The sequence below is a fragment of the Pristis pectinata genome, chromosome 32 (genome assembly GCF_009764475.1).
Source record: "Pristis pectinata isolate sPriPec2 chromosome 32, sPriPec2.1.pri, whole genome shotgun sequence".
NCBI classification, from domain to species: domain Eukaryota; kingdom Metazoa; phylum Chordata; class Chondrichthyes; order Rhinopristiformes; family Pristidae; genus Pristis; species Pristis pectinata.
This window is the reverse complement of record NC_067436.1, coordinates 21,697,585-21,711,693: the sequence shown is the minus strand read 5'-3', so window position 1 is coordinate 21,711,693 and position 14,109 is coordinate 21,697,585. Positions and strand designations below refer to the sequence as shown.

General features: G+C 50.2%; 1 protein-coding gene across 1 annotated transcript; it reads left to right on the top strand.

Annotated features, from left to right (window-relative positions):
* The first annotated feature begins 4,128 nt into the window (after positions 1–4,128).
* LOC127585295 (uncharacterized) lies at positions 4,129–12,677 on the top strand. The gene is made up of 2 exons (XM_052042644.1): positions 4,129–5,062; positions 11,162–12,677. Exon 2 carries the CDS (start codon positions 11,221–11,223, stop codon positions 11,995–11,997), a length of 777 nt encoding a protein of 258 aa, XP_051898604.1. The 5' UTR covers positions 4,129–5,062; positions 11,162–11,220; the 3' UTR covers positions 11,998–12,677.
* The last annotated feature ends 1,432 nt before the right edge of the window (positions 12,678–14,109 follow it).

Genomic DNA, 14,109 nt, shown 5'->3' with positions numbered 1-14,109 from the left:
AACTCCAGTGGGGCTGTATTATACAACCCCCAATCATCAGCGGGAACTTGAGGAGAAGGTGTGCAGGAAAACTGTTCACGGAGTCATTGAGTCAAAGGGAAATACAGCACAGATACAGGCCCTTCGGTCCAACGAGTCCATGCCAACCACTGTGCCCACCCAGCTAGTCCCAATTTCCTGTGTTCGGCCCATATACCTCTGATACCCGCCTCTCCATGTACTTATCCAAGTGCTTCTTTAGTGATACCATTGTACCTACATCAACCACATCCTCTGGCAGCTCGTTTCATATACTCACCACACTCTGCGTGAAAAAGTAGCGCCTCAGGTCACTTTTAAATCTTTCACCTCTCACCGTAAATCTATGCCTTCTAATTTTGAACTCCCCTACGCTGGGGAAAAGACTGTTAACGTCAACCTTATGTCTGCCTCTCATAATTTTAAATGCTTCTGTAAGGTCGCCCCTCATTCTCCTATATTCCAGGGAATAAAGACCTAGCCTGGCCAAACTCTTCCTCTATCTCAAGGCCTCCAGTCCTGGCAACATCCTCGTAAATATTATCTGCACTATTTCCAGTTTAATCGCATCTTTCCTGTGACAGGGTCACCAAAAATGGACACAGTACTCCAACTGCGGCCTCAGCAACGGCATTCTGCAACTGCAACATAATGTACCAACTCATTTACTCGGTGCCCTGACTGATGAAGGCTAGTGTGCTAAACAGCAAAAGTCCCAAAAGAAACAAAGAAAAAAAATGATGTACATAAATGACCTGGATGAGTATGTTGATGGGGGGGGGGGGGGGGGTTAGTAACTTTGCAGACGATACCAAGATTGGTGCAGATGCGAATAGTGTAGAAGACTGACGATGGATACAGTGTGACATTGAACAGTTGTAGATGTGGGCAGAGAAATGGCAGATGGAGTTTAACCCAGAGAAATGTGAGTTATTGCACCTTAGTGGGACTAATGTCACGAGGCAGTACACTCTTAAGGGCAAACCCTTAACAATGTTGAAGGGCAGAGAGACCTTGAGGTGCAAGTTCGTGGATCATTGAAAGTGGCTACATAGGTAGACAGGTTGGTTTAGAAAGCTTATGGAATGCTTGCTTTCATTAATCAGGGTACTGAGTATAGGAGTCAGGAAGTTATAATAAATCTTTATAGAACTCCGGTTAGGTTGCATTTAGAGTATTGCATGCAATTCTTGTCACCTCACTATTAGAAAGGATGTCAGGGCTTTAGAGAGGATGCAGAGGAGTTTTAGGAGGATGCTGCCTGAATTAGAGGGCATGTGCTATCAGGAGGGGCTGGACCAACTTGGGCTCTTTCGGGAATGGCGGACGCTAAGGGGTGATCTGTTGGAATGGTATAAAATTATGAGGGGTATAGACAGGGTGGACAAGCAATATTTTATTGCCCGTTATTGAGCGATCCAATACCAGAAGGCATGCATTTAAGGTGAGAGGGGGTAGGTTCAGAACAGACGCAAGGTGTAAGTTTTTTTACTCAGAGAGTGGTGGATGCCTTGAATGCGTTGCCTGATATGGTGGTGGAGGCAAATTCAGTGGGGGCTTTTAAGAGGGTCTTGGAAGGGGACATGAATGAGAGGGAAATGGAGAGATATGGGCATTCTGTAGGTAGGAGGGAATAGCTATGTCGGCAAAACATTGTGGGCCGTCGGGACTGTTCTGTGTTGTAGTCTTCTATGTTCTATGTTAACACCTTCTTCAACACCATCCATGAATGCCACTTTCAATGACCTATGCACTTATACTCCTAAGTCCCTCTGCTCCATTACAGTCCCTAATGCCCCACCATTCGCAGCATAAATCCTCCACCCGTTTGACTTTCCAAAATGAAGCACATTGTTTTATCTGAATTGATATCCACAAGCCTTGACCATCCCTCTGCCTCCACAGATGCTGTTCGATCCTCTGAGTTCCTCCCGCAGATTATTTGATTCAGACATACAGACCAGATGCTGGCAAATGACAGTGGGATTGATGGATACTTCAAAGTCAATGTGGAGTTTATTGTCATAAGCACAAGTACATGTATGCACAGGTGCAATGAAAATCTTACTTGCATCCCAGCCACATAGCATCAGAGACACAACATTCACAAGAAAAGCATAAATGAGATGCATTGTTTTAAAAATAATACAATTAGAACAAAAATAAGCAAATTCCATCTTCGTGCCAAGTGATCAAAGTGGTCATTGTGTCAGAGGCACATTGCATCACAGAAGCAGCATACTCAAGAAAAACATAAATTAAACTTAAACTATACACAAATTTTACAAGAAATAAACACACTTAAAACAGAGAAGTCACAGAGCTGAAGCGATATTCTTTCCAGGTCACAATTCCCGGTTCGATTCTGCCAATTTCCACCCCCCCCCCCCCCGGTGTGTTGGGAGGGGGAGAGACGGTGTTGGTCCAGGCGGGGGAACGGTGCGGATTCTCAGCTTCTCTCCGCGCTGAGTGCATGTGACAATGAGAGTGAGGGGAGATTTCACCATCTCCTTGAGCTGCTCCCTGAACTTAGTCTGGGTCACCGCATAAAGAGCTCAGGAGCTGCAGCATGAAGCACAGTTCTCTTACGAAATAAGTTGGAAGCAAAACAGCAGACACAACCAACAGTAAAATGAGAGATTTCCTGCGGCTCTCCATCGCCGGGTCTCTGGAACTCTCCCCACTGCTGCGATCCCAGAGTCTCCTGCGGGCTCTGCTCGCTGCTAAAACGTGCCTGATGGTCAAAGTATTGAGCAGGAGAATGAGGACAAATGGAGGTAATGGAGGAACTCGACTGTGCTCCAAACAACTGATTCCCGAACACCATCTCTGTCCCAGCAAAACCAAGGGAAATTACGAAACATGTTGTATCCTGAGAGCATGAAATACCAGAAAATGTTATTTAAACAGCTCCGCACGGTCACTATTCCCAGAACCACAGCCGCCGTTCTCTCGGTGCAGTATTTAGTTTTCAGCTTCTGGCAACAAATGGCCACAAATCCATCAAAGGTGAAAGCGACGGTGAACTAGACAGAACAGTCGGTGGATGCGTAAAGCAGGACGGCGTGGATATTACACAGGCGGATAGACCCCAGGAAACGAAACGCTTCCTTATAAACAACTGCAGTCTGCCGCAGAATCAGGTCGAGGACAGCGACCAGTAGATCCGCCGTTGCCATGGCCACCAGGTATCGAGTTACGCCGTTGGAGGGACCGCACTTTCCCCGCGACAGCACCACGATTGTCAGCACATTCACTGTAATTAACACAAACATGAGAGCGAGCTTGGAACAATGTTAGCAGATTCACAGTGTGGGAAATCAAATGTAGAAACCTGTTCTTGGAGTCAGAGTTGCAGATTTTTGTACTAGACACCAGGATTATCAACTGGAGACGGGGAATATGGATAAATGAAATCAACCAGTAACTGGAAAATAAAGGCATCACCTCGACAAAGAAACAGATGAGAAGCAGTGGTTCCGTGGTCCGGTTAAGATGCCTGACGAGTGAACAATTCACTACGTGTTCCATTCAATAAAGATCAAAGTCCTCACTGTCTGAGTTTCGGTTGAGAGACGGGTAAAGATTAATGTGGTCAATGTGCGGAGTCAGCACAAGTTCCTGATTCTGATCATTGCTCAGTGCTCTGTGAGAGCGGCACTGATCATTAAGTGGTGAAACGGGGACAGCGTTGGTTGGAGACCCGGTCACTCTTCCTGCTCTTCATGCAGCGACTTTATGTTAATGTGGGTGAAACAGCCCACGGTTCTCCCTCTATTTATTACCCTGATGCCAGCGTCAGTGTGGCGGAGCCGCCACCTGCTTCAGCCACACATAGTGCCCGGCAGGGGGATGGAGGCGGTGGGAAACTACCACAGTGTTCAGTTGGAATTAGACCATGATCAATACAACAATATAGGTTTACTGGTTGCCGCAGATAGTTCCGACAGCTGGGATCACCAGACACGGCACATAGAAACAGACAGAGAATCAGACACAGAGAATCAGACATAGCAGTGAGGAGAGGCTGAATTACAGGAACGGCAGTGCAGATAGTAATGGTTTATTGAATCCATATGTAGTGGGAACGTGTAGCAATATGAGAAGATGACATCGAGAAACGAAGGATAAATAACACGGAGATAAACGCCATCTTAATCGTTAATCCACGCACACGGACAAGGTCTGTGCATTGCATCTCTCTCAACCGGAAGTCATTTCATAAAGACCTTCCACTTTATTAATCGGAACAAGTAATGACCTATCCACTCATCAAGCCTCTTTCCCGCAGCCCATGACCACTGTTTCTCACCTGTTTGTTGGTCGAGTCGTTGGGAAGTGACTTATCTGGAACAACAACAAGATCGAGGATGGGATAGTAGACCGGCTGAATAGTCGGGACACAGAGAATTGGACATCGGAAATCAGACGCCGGGATTCAGACGCCGGGAATCAGACAGAGGAAATCGGACACCGAGAGGCGGACACAGAGAATTAGAGAGTCAGAGACAGAGAATCAGACACAGCGAATCAGGCACCGGCGATCAGACCCGGGGGATCAGAGCCCGGGAATCAGTCACCGGGAATCAGTCACCAGGAATCAGACGCCGGGATTCAGACGCCGTGAGTCAGGCCCCGGGAACCGGACGCCGGGAATCTGACGCCGGGACCCAGACCACGGGAACCCGACCCCGGACATCAAACCCCGGGAACTAGACCCCGGGAAGCAGACACCGGTAATCGGACAGCGATAATCGGACCCCGGGACTCGGACACCGGGAGTCGGACACCGGGAATCCTACCCCGGGAATCCCACCCCAGGAATAAGACCCCGGGAATCCGACCCCGGAAACCAGACGCCGGGAATCCCACGCCGGGAACCAGACGCCGGGAACCAGACCCCGGGAATCAGGCACCGGCAATCGGACCCCGGGAAACGGATCCCGGGAATCGGACCCGGCGAATCATACCCCAGGAGTCAGAAAGCGGGAGTCAGACAGCGGGAACGGGACCCCAGGAATTAGACCCCGGAGATCGGACACAGGTAATCGGACGCGGGTAAACGGACGCGGGGATTCGGACACTGGGAATGGGAAACAGGGAATCGGGCACAGGCCCTCGGAAACAGGGACTCGGACAGCGGGGATCGGACACCAAGGATCGGACGCAGAGGATCGGACACCGAGATTCAGACACCGACAATTAGAGAATCAGAGACCGAGAATCAGGCACAGCGAATCAGACACCGAGATACAGACACCGGGAATCAGAAGCAGAGAATCAGGCATCGGGAATCAGACCCCGGCGATCAGACCCGGGGGATCAGACCCCGGGAATGAGACCCCGGGAATGAGAGCCGGGGAATCATTCACCGGAATTCAGACGCCGTGAGTCAGACCCCACGAGTCAGACCACGGGAACCGGACGCCGGGAACCCGACCCTGGGAGTCGGACCCCGGGAACCAGACCCGGGGAATCGGACCCGGGGGATCAGACCCCGGGAATCCGAGGCCGGGCAGCAGACCCCGGGAATACGACCCCGGGAAGCAGACACAGGTCATCGGACAGCGGTTATCGGACCCCGGGACTCGAACCCCGGGTGTCGGACACCGGGAGTCGGGCACCGGGGATCGGGCACATGTGATGCGGCACAGGTGATGGGGCACAGGTGATCGGACGCGGGGATTCGGGCGCGGGGATTCGGACACTGTGAATGGGAAACAGGGAATCGAGCACAGGGCCTCGGACACAGGGACTCGGTCAGCGGGGATCGGACAGCAGGGATCGGACACCGAGAGTCGGACACCGAGAATTAGAGAATCAGAGACTGAGAATCAGGCACAGCGAATCAGACACAGTGAATCAGACACCGAGAATCAGACACTGGGAATCAGACCCCGGCGATCAGACTTGGGGGATCAGACCCCGGGAATCAGAACCTGGGAATCAGTCACCGGGAGTCAGACCCCGGGATTCAGACGCCGTGAGTCAGACCCCCTGAGTCAGACCACGGGAACCGGACGCCGGGAACCAGTCGCCGGGAATCAGACCCGGGAACTCGACCCCAGGAACCAGACCCGGGGAATCCGACCCGGGGGATCAGACCCCGGGAACGAGGCCGGGCAGCAGACCCCGGGCAGAAGACCCTGGGAAGCAGACACAGGTAATCGGACAGCGGTAATCCGACCCCGGGAGTCGGACCCCGGGTGTCGGACACCGGGAATCCCACCCCGGGAATCTGACACCTGGAATCAGACACCGAGAATAAGACTCCGGAAACCAGACGCCGCGAACCAGAAGCCGGGAACCAGACGCCGGGAACGGGTCCTCGTGAATTCGACCCCGGGGATCGGACACCGGGAATCGGGCGCAGGTAATCGGGCGCGGGGATTCGGGCGCGGGGCTTCGGACACTGGGAATGGGACACAGGGACTCGGACAGCGGGGATCGGGCACAGGTGATCGGACAGAGGGAATCGGACACAGGGGATCGGATACAGGTACTGTGGCTCTTGCAGAGACTTGGCTGTCACCAGGGCAGGAATGGATACTGAATATTCCCGGATTTCGGTGTTTTAAAAGGGATGGGGTTGGGGGGGGGGGGGGGGAGAAGAGGAGGAGGGGTGGCGTTACTGGTCAGGGATACTATTACACCTGCAGAAAGGGTGGATAATGTAGCAGGATCCTTGCTAGAATCAGTATGGGTGGAAGTTAGGAACAAGAAAGGAGCAGTTACTCTACTGGGAGTATTCTATAGACCCCCTGGTAGCAGCAAGGACACTGAGGAGCAGATTGGGAGGCAGATTTTGGAAAGGTGCAAAAATAAATCAATCCCAAATATTGATTGGCACCTGCTTAGTACCAAAGGTTCAGACGGGCAGAGTTTGTTAAGTGTGTTCAGGACAGTTTCCTGTCACAGTATGTTGACAGGCTGACTGGAGGGAATGCCATATTAGATCTAGTATTAGGTAATGAACCGGGTCAGGTGACAGATCTCTCAGTGGGTGAGCATTTGGGGGACAGTAACCACTGCTCCCTAACTTTTAGCATTGTCATGGACAAGGATAGGAGCAAAGAGGACAGGAAAATATTTAATTGGAGAAGGGCAAATTATGAGGCACAAAGGCTAGAACTTGCAAGTGTGAATTGGGATGACATTTTTGAAGGGAAATGTACTATGGAGATGTGGTCATTGTTCAGGGATCTCTTGCAGGATGTTAGGGATAAATTTGTCCCAGTGAGGCAGAAAAAGAATGGCAGGGTGAAGGAACCATGGGTAACAAGAGAGGTGGAACATCTAGTTAGGAGGAAGAAAGCAGCATACGTAAGGTTAAGGCAGCAAGGATCAGATAGGTCTCTTGAGGAATATAGGGTAGCAAGGAAGGAACTTAAGAAGGGACTGAGGAGAGCAAGAAGGGAACATGAAAAGTCTTGTCGAGTAGGGTTAAGGAAAAACCCAAGGCATTTTTCACTTATGTGAAGAGCAGAAGGATGACAGGCGTAAAGGTAGGACCAATTAGGGATAAATGTGGGAAGATGTGGGAAGGTAGTAGGGATAGTCCAGGGAAGCTGTGGAAGTGGGTGAGGTCCTCAATGAATACTTCACTTCAGTGTTCACCAAGGACAGGGGCCTTGATGACACTGAGGACAGTGTTGGTAAGGTTAATGTTCTAGAGCATGTTGATATCAAGAGAGAGGATGTGTTGGAGCTGTTAGAAAATATTAGGACAGATATGTCCCTGGGGCCTGACGGAATATTCCCCAGGCTGCTCTGTGAGGTGAGCAAGGAGATTGCTGAGCCTTTGGCAAGGATCCTTGAGTCCTCATTATCCATGGGAATGGTACCGGAGGATTGGAGGGTGGCAAATGTTGTCCCCTTATTCAAAAATAGTAGTAGGGATAGTCCAGGGAATTATAGACCAGTGAGCCTTATGTATGTGGTGGGCAAGCTGTTGGAAAGGATTCTTAGAGATAAGATCTATGGGCATTTGGGGAATCATGGTTTGATCAGGGACAGCCAGCATGGCTTTGTGAAGGGCAGATCATGTCTCACAAGCCTGGTAGTGTTCTTTGAGGAGGTGACCAGACAGATTGGAGTGCAGTAGGGGTGGTCTCCATGGATTTTAGTAAGGCATTTGACAAGGTTCCACATGGTAGGCTTCTTCAGAAGGTCAAAGAGGGCATGGGGTCCAGGGAGCTTGGCTGTGTGGATTCAGAATTGGCTTGCCTGTAGAAAGCAGAGGGTTGTGGTGGAGGGAGTACATTCAGATTGGAGGGCTGTGACTAGCAGTGTCCCACAAGGATCAGTTCTGGGACCTCAACTTTTCGTGATTTTTATTAATGACTTGGATGAGGGGATGGAAGGATTGGTTGGCAAGTTTGCAGATGACACAAAGGTTGGTGGTGTTGTGGATAGTGTAGAGGATTGTCGAAGATTGCAGAGGGACATTGATAGGATGCAGAGCTGGGCTGAGAAGTGGCAGATGGAGTTCAATCCGGAGAAGTGTGAGGTGGAAGGACAAACTCCAAGGCAGAGTACAAAGTTAATGGCAGGATTCTGGGTAGTGTGGAGGAGCAGAGGGATCTGGGGGTCCATATCCACAGATCCCTAAAAGTTGCCTCACAGGTGGATAGGGTAGTTAAGAAAGCTTATGGGATGTTAGCTTTCATCAGTCGTGGGATCAAGTTTAAGAGCCACGAGGTAATGATGCAGCTCTATAAAACTCTGGCTGGACCACACTTGGAGTACTGTGTCCAGTTCTGGTCACCTCATTATAGGAAGGATGTGGAAGCGTTGGAAAGGGTGCAGAGGATATTTACCAGGGTGCTGCCTGGTTTAGAGTGTATGCACTATGAGGATAGACTAAGGGAGCTAGGGCTTTACTCTTTGGAGAGAAGGAGAATGAGAGGAGACATGATAAAAGTGTACAAAATATTAAGAGGAATAGAGTGGACAGCCAGCACCTCTATCCCAGGGCACCAATGCTCAATACAAGAGGGCATGGCTTTAAAGTAATGGGTGGGAAGTTCAAGGGAGATATCAGAGGAAGTTTTTTTACCCAGAGAATGGTTGGGGCATGGAATATGCTGCCTGGGGTGGTGGTGGAGGCAGGTACATTGGTCAAATTCAAGAGATTGTTAGATAGGCATAAGGAGGAATTTAAAATAGAGGGATATGTGGGAGGAAGGGGTTAGATAGTCTTAGGCGAGGTTTAAAGGTCGGCATAACATTGTGGGTCGAAGGGCCTGTATTGTGCTGTACTGTTCTATGTTCTATAGTTAATAGGGAATTCTTGGGGATAGTCTGCATTACAGCAGAGGAGGTATTCTTAAAATGTATGAAGGTACATAAATCTCCAGGACCTGATCAGATATATCCATGAACACTCTGGGAAGCTGTAGAAGAAATTGCAGGAGCCCTGGCTGAGATATATGCCTCATCGTTAATGACAGGTGAATGCCATAAGACTGGAGGGTGGCTAATGTTGTGCCCTTATTTAAGAAGGTTGCAAAGAAAATTCTGGGAACTATAGATCAGTAAGCCTAACATCTATGGTTGGTAAGTTCCCAGAATGGATTCCAAGGGATAAGATATGTGAGCATTTGCAAAGACGGGTTGATTTGGAGAGTCAGCACAGCTTTGTGCATGGGAGATCATGTCTCACTAATTTGACTGAGTTTTTTGAAGAAATAACCAACAAGGTTGATGAGGGCAGAAGAAATAACCAACAAGGTTGATGATATAGACGTGGTCTATATGGACTTAAGTAAGGCCTTTCATAAGGTTCTACATAGTAGGCTGCTATGGAAAGTTAGATCATTTAGGATCCAGGGAGAGCTAGCTAATTGGGTACAGAGGCACAAGAGATTCTGCAGATGCTGGAAATCTGGAGCAACACACACAAAATGCTGGAGGAACTCAGCAAGTCAGGCAGCATCAATGGAGGGAAATAAACAGTCGATGTTTTGGGAAACCCAAACCATTGATTATTTCCCTCCATAGATGCTGCCTGACCTGCTGAGTTCCTCCATCATTTTGTGTGTAATTGGATACAGAATTGGCTTGCTGGTAGGAAGTAGAGGGTGACAGTTGAAGTTTGTTTTCTCAAACTGGAGGCCTGTGACTAGCGGTGTTCTCCAGGGCTCAGTGCTAGGCCTATTGCTATTTGTCATCTACATCAATGATTTGGATGAGAGTGTGCAAGGCATGGTTCGGAAGTTTGTAGATGACACTACAGTTGGTGGTGTCATTGAAAGTGAAGATAGTTATTAGGATTTACAGAGGGATCTTGATCAGCTTGGTAAGTTGGCTGAGGAATGGCAAACTGAGTTTAATTCAGATAAATGTGAGGTGTTACATTTTGGGAAGACAATTAAGGGGAGAACTTTCACAGTGAATAGTAGGCCCTGGGGACTGCTGTCTGTCTCAAAGATAGAGAGGGAGGTAAAAGAGCTCGGGGTGGGGTGGGGAGAGTTGCACTATTAATCAGGAACAATATCACAGCTGCACTCAAAAAGGACATAATGCAGGGCTCATCCACTGTCAAAATGGGTAGAATTCAAAAATAAGAAAAGTGCAATCACTTTGATGGGATTATGCGAAACACCCCCAACAGCCACTGGGATATTGAAGGACAGATATGCAGGTAGATTAGGGAAAGGTATAAAAACAGCAGGTTTGTTGTCGTGGGTGACTTCAATTTCCCCAGTGTAGACTGGGACCTCCTCAGAACAAGAGGTTAAGATGAGGCAGAATTTCTTAGGTGCCTCCAGGAGAGTTCCTTGTCAATATGTAGATAGTCCAACTAGACAAGGGGCCGTTCTGGACCTGGCATTGGGAAATGAGCCTGGCAAGGTGACTGACCTTTCAGTGGGAGTGTGGCGACTCACCTTACCAGTATTGAACTGGCTCCCGAGATCATGAGCGTCGTCGGAGGTCCCGACACAAGATGGCGCGGGGCCCTCCTTCTTCTCCATCGTTGGGCTAGGAAAGCCCGTGCGCGGGAAGGTCAGGTGACCCGCACGTGACGTCAGCTTGGGAACTGAAGCGCGGGAAGAGTTTTGAGAATAAAAGGCGCACCGCGCTCCTGTTGAGCAATTGACTTCTGACTCCAAGCAACCGACTATGTGTCTTTATTTTATAGTAGTGTAGGTAGCCGCTACATTGGTGACCCCGACAGGCCCAAACGTTTTTGGACCCACGATGTCTGCGCAGCAAGAGGTACAGGCAGTAGCCCTTAAACTGCCCATCATTTGGACCCTCCAGCCACGTGTCTGGTTCGACCAGGCAGAGGCCCAGTTCCAGATTCGCCAGATCACCAGGGATGACACTAAGTACTACAACGTGGTGAGCGCCCTCAACCAAAGCACCGCAGCCCAGGTTGAAGACTTCATCCAGGCGCCCCCGGAGGAGGAGAAGTATGATAAATTCAAGATCCTCCTTCTAGAGACTTTTGGCCTTTCCCGACGTGAACAGGCCTCCCGCCTCCTCCACCTCGATGGGTTGGGTGATAGACCCCCCTCTGTGCTCATGAACAAGATGTTGGCCCTGGCAGATGGCCACAAACCCTGCCTGATGTTCAAGCAGGCCTTTCTGGAGCAGTTACCCGACGACATCCACCTGCTCCTGGCGGATGCCGACTTCAGTGACCCCCGGAAGGTGGCTGCCCGTGCTGATGTCCTTTGGCGGGCGAAGAAGGAGAGTGGCTCTGAGGGCGGGTCCTGGTGTGCGGTTGCGAGTCTCATAGCTGTTGGGAGGCATAACGCTGAGCTCGGCTCTGGTATCTACCAGGAAACAACAGCCAGAACGCCTGTCCAACACGTGCAAGAGGCTATCTGTGTGGCCAGCCACCGTAGCCATCAACGGTGGCTGGCCCTAGTTTTTCCCGAAACCTGCATGGTGGCCGGCACCTGTGGGCGTCTGTGCCCCACCGCTGGTGGTAGAAACACCATCAGTAGGTCAGTGTCTCAGACCTGGTAGCAGGTGGAGTATGGTTGATTGCCGGGTCTGGCCTGCTGGGCCGCTGGGTATGTGGCATGGCAACACGCTCGACAGACGCCCCACTCTCCTTCTTTGCCTGCCAAAGGACATCAGCATGGGCGGCCACCTTCCAGGGGTCGCTGAAGTCGGCACTCATGGCCCGCCTTAAGGGGCCCAACTGGGTGGACGAACTCCCCTGGGTCCTGCTGGGGATACGTACCGTGCCAAAAGAGGACCTGCATGCCTCGTCCGCGGAGATGGTCTACGGAATGCCCTTGGTCGTCCTGGGCGAGTTCCTACCAGCCCCTTGGGGGCCAGAGGAAGAACCTGCTGCGACGCTCGACTGGCTGCGCGAGCGGCTTGGCAACCTGGCCCCGATACCCACCCTGCGACGTGGACAGGCCCCGACCCATATGCCGACGTCCCTCTGAGACTGTAAGTTTGTCTTCGTCAGGAGGGGCGCGCACCGAACACCGCTGCAGCAGCCGTACGAAGGGCCATTCCGGGTCATCAAGAACAATGGGTCGACGTTTGTGCAGGACATTGGGGAGCGTGAGGAGGTTTTTACAATTGACCGGCTGAAGCTGGCTCATTTAGACCTGGACCAACTGGTAATGGTCCAGCGAGCACGAAGCGGGGCAGGCCACCCAAGTCATAGTTTATTTAATTCTGGGTTTCGCGACGGCATTGCCGGTTCTGGGGGGGGTGGGGGGGTGCGGGGTGGGTTATGTGGCGACTCACCTTACCGGTATCGAACCAGCTCCTGAGATCGCGAGCGTCGTCGGAGGTCCCGACACAAGATGGCGCGGGGCCCTCCTTCTTCTCCATCGTTGGGCTAGGAAAGCCCGCGCGCGGGAAGGTCAGGTGACCCGTGTGTGACGTCAGCACGGGAAGAGTTTCGAGAATAAAAGGCGCACCGTGCCCCTGTCGAGCAATAGACTTCTGACTCCAAGCAACCGACTCCGTGTCTTTATCTTATAGTAGTGTCACTAGCCGCTACAGGAGAACATTTTGGGAACAGTGATCACAACTCCTTAAGTTTTAAGATAGCTATGAATAAGGACAAGTATGGATCTGGCGGGAGTGTATTAAATTGAAGCAGGGAAGATTATGAAAGTATTAGGCAGGAACTATGGAGAGTTAATTGGGAATAGTTGTTTATTGGGCAAGTCCACATCTGACAAGTGGAGGGTATTTAAAGACCAACTGCACAGAGCACAGTTCCAGTAAGAAGGAAGGACAAGAATGGCAGGGTAAGGGTACCTTGGATTACCTGAGAGGTGGTGAATTTAGTCAAGAAGAAGGAAGTGCATGGAAGGTTTAGGAAGCTAAAATCAAACAGAGCCTTTGAGGATTATAAAGAAGCTTGAAAAGAAGGGAATTAGGAGAGCATTGAGAGGCCATGAAAATGCTTGGCAAGTAGGATTAAAGAGAATCCCAAGGTGTTGTATACGTCCATCAAGAGCAAGAGGATAACTAGGGAGAGGGTAGGACCACTCAAGGATAAAGGAGAGAACATGTGCTTGGAGGCAGAGGATGTGGGCGAGATCCTAACTGAGTACTTTGCGTATTTGCCAAGAAGGAAGTGGAGGGTAGTGGGATCGGTGTGAAGTGTGCTAATATGCTAGGGCACTTTGAGATAAAGGAAGAGGTAGTGTTGAGTCTCTTGAAGAGTGTTAAGATGGATGTCCCAGGTTATTGAGAGAGTCAAGAGATGAGATTGCTGGGTCCTTAACCAAAGCCTTTGTGTCCTCTCCAGCCACAGGCAAGGTCCCGGGGGACTGGCGAGTACTTCATATTGTTCTGTTATTCAAGAAGGGAAATAGGGATAATACTGGAAGCAATAGACCAGTGAGTCTCACATCAGTGGTAGGGAAGCTATTGCGAGGATTCTTAGGGATAGGATTTATGAGCATTTGGAAAACCATGGCTTAATTAGAGATGGCTTTGTGTGGGGCAAGTCTTACTAACAATTGAGATTTTCGAGGAGGTGATGAAGGTGAATGATGAAGGTAGAGTTGTGGATATTGTCCACATGTACTCTAGTAAGGTGTTTGACAAGGTCCTTCATGGTAGGCTCATCCAGAAAATTAAAATGCTTGGGATCCATAG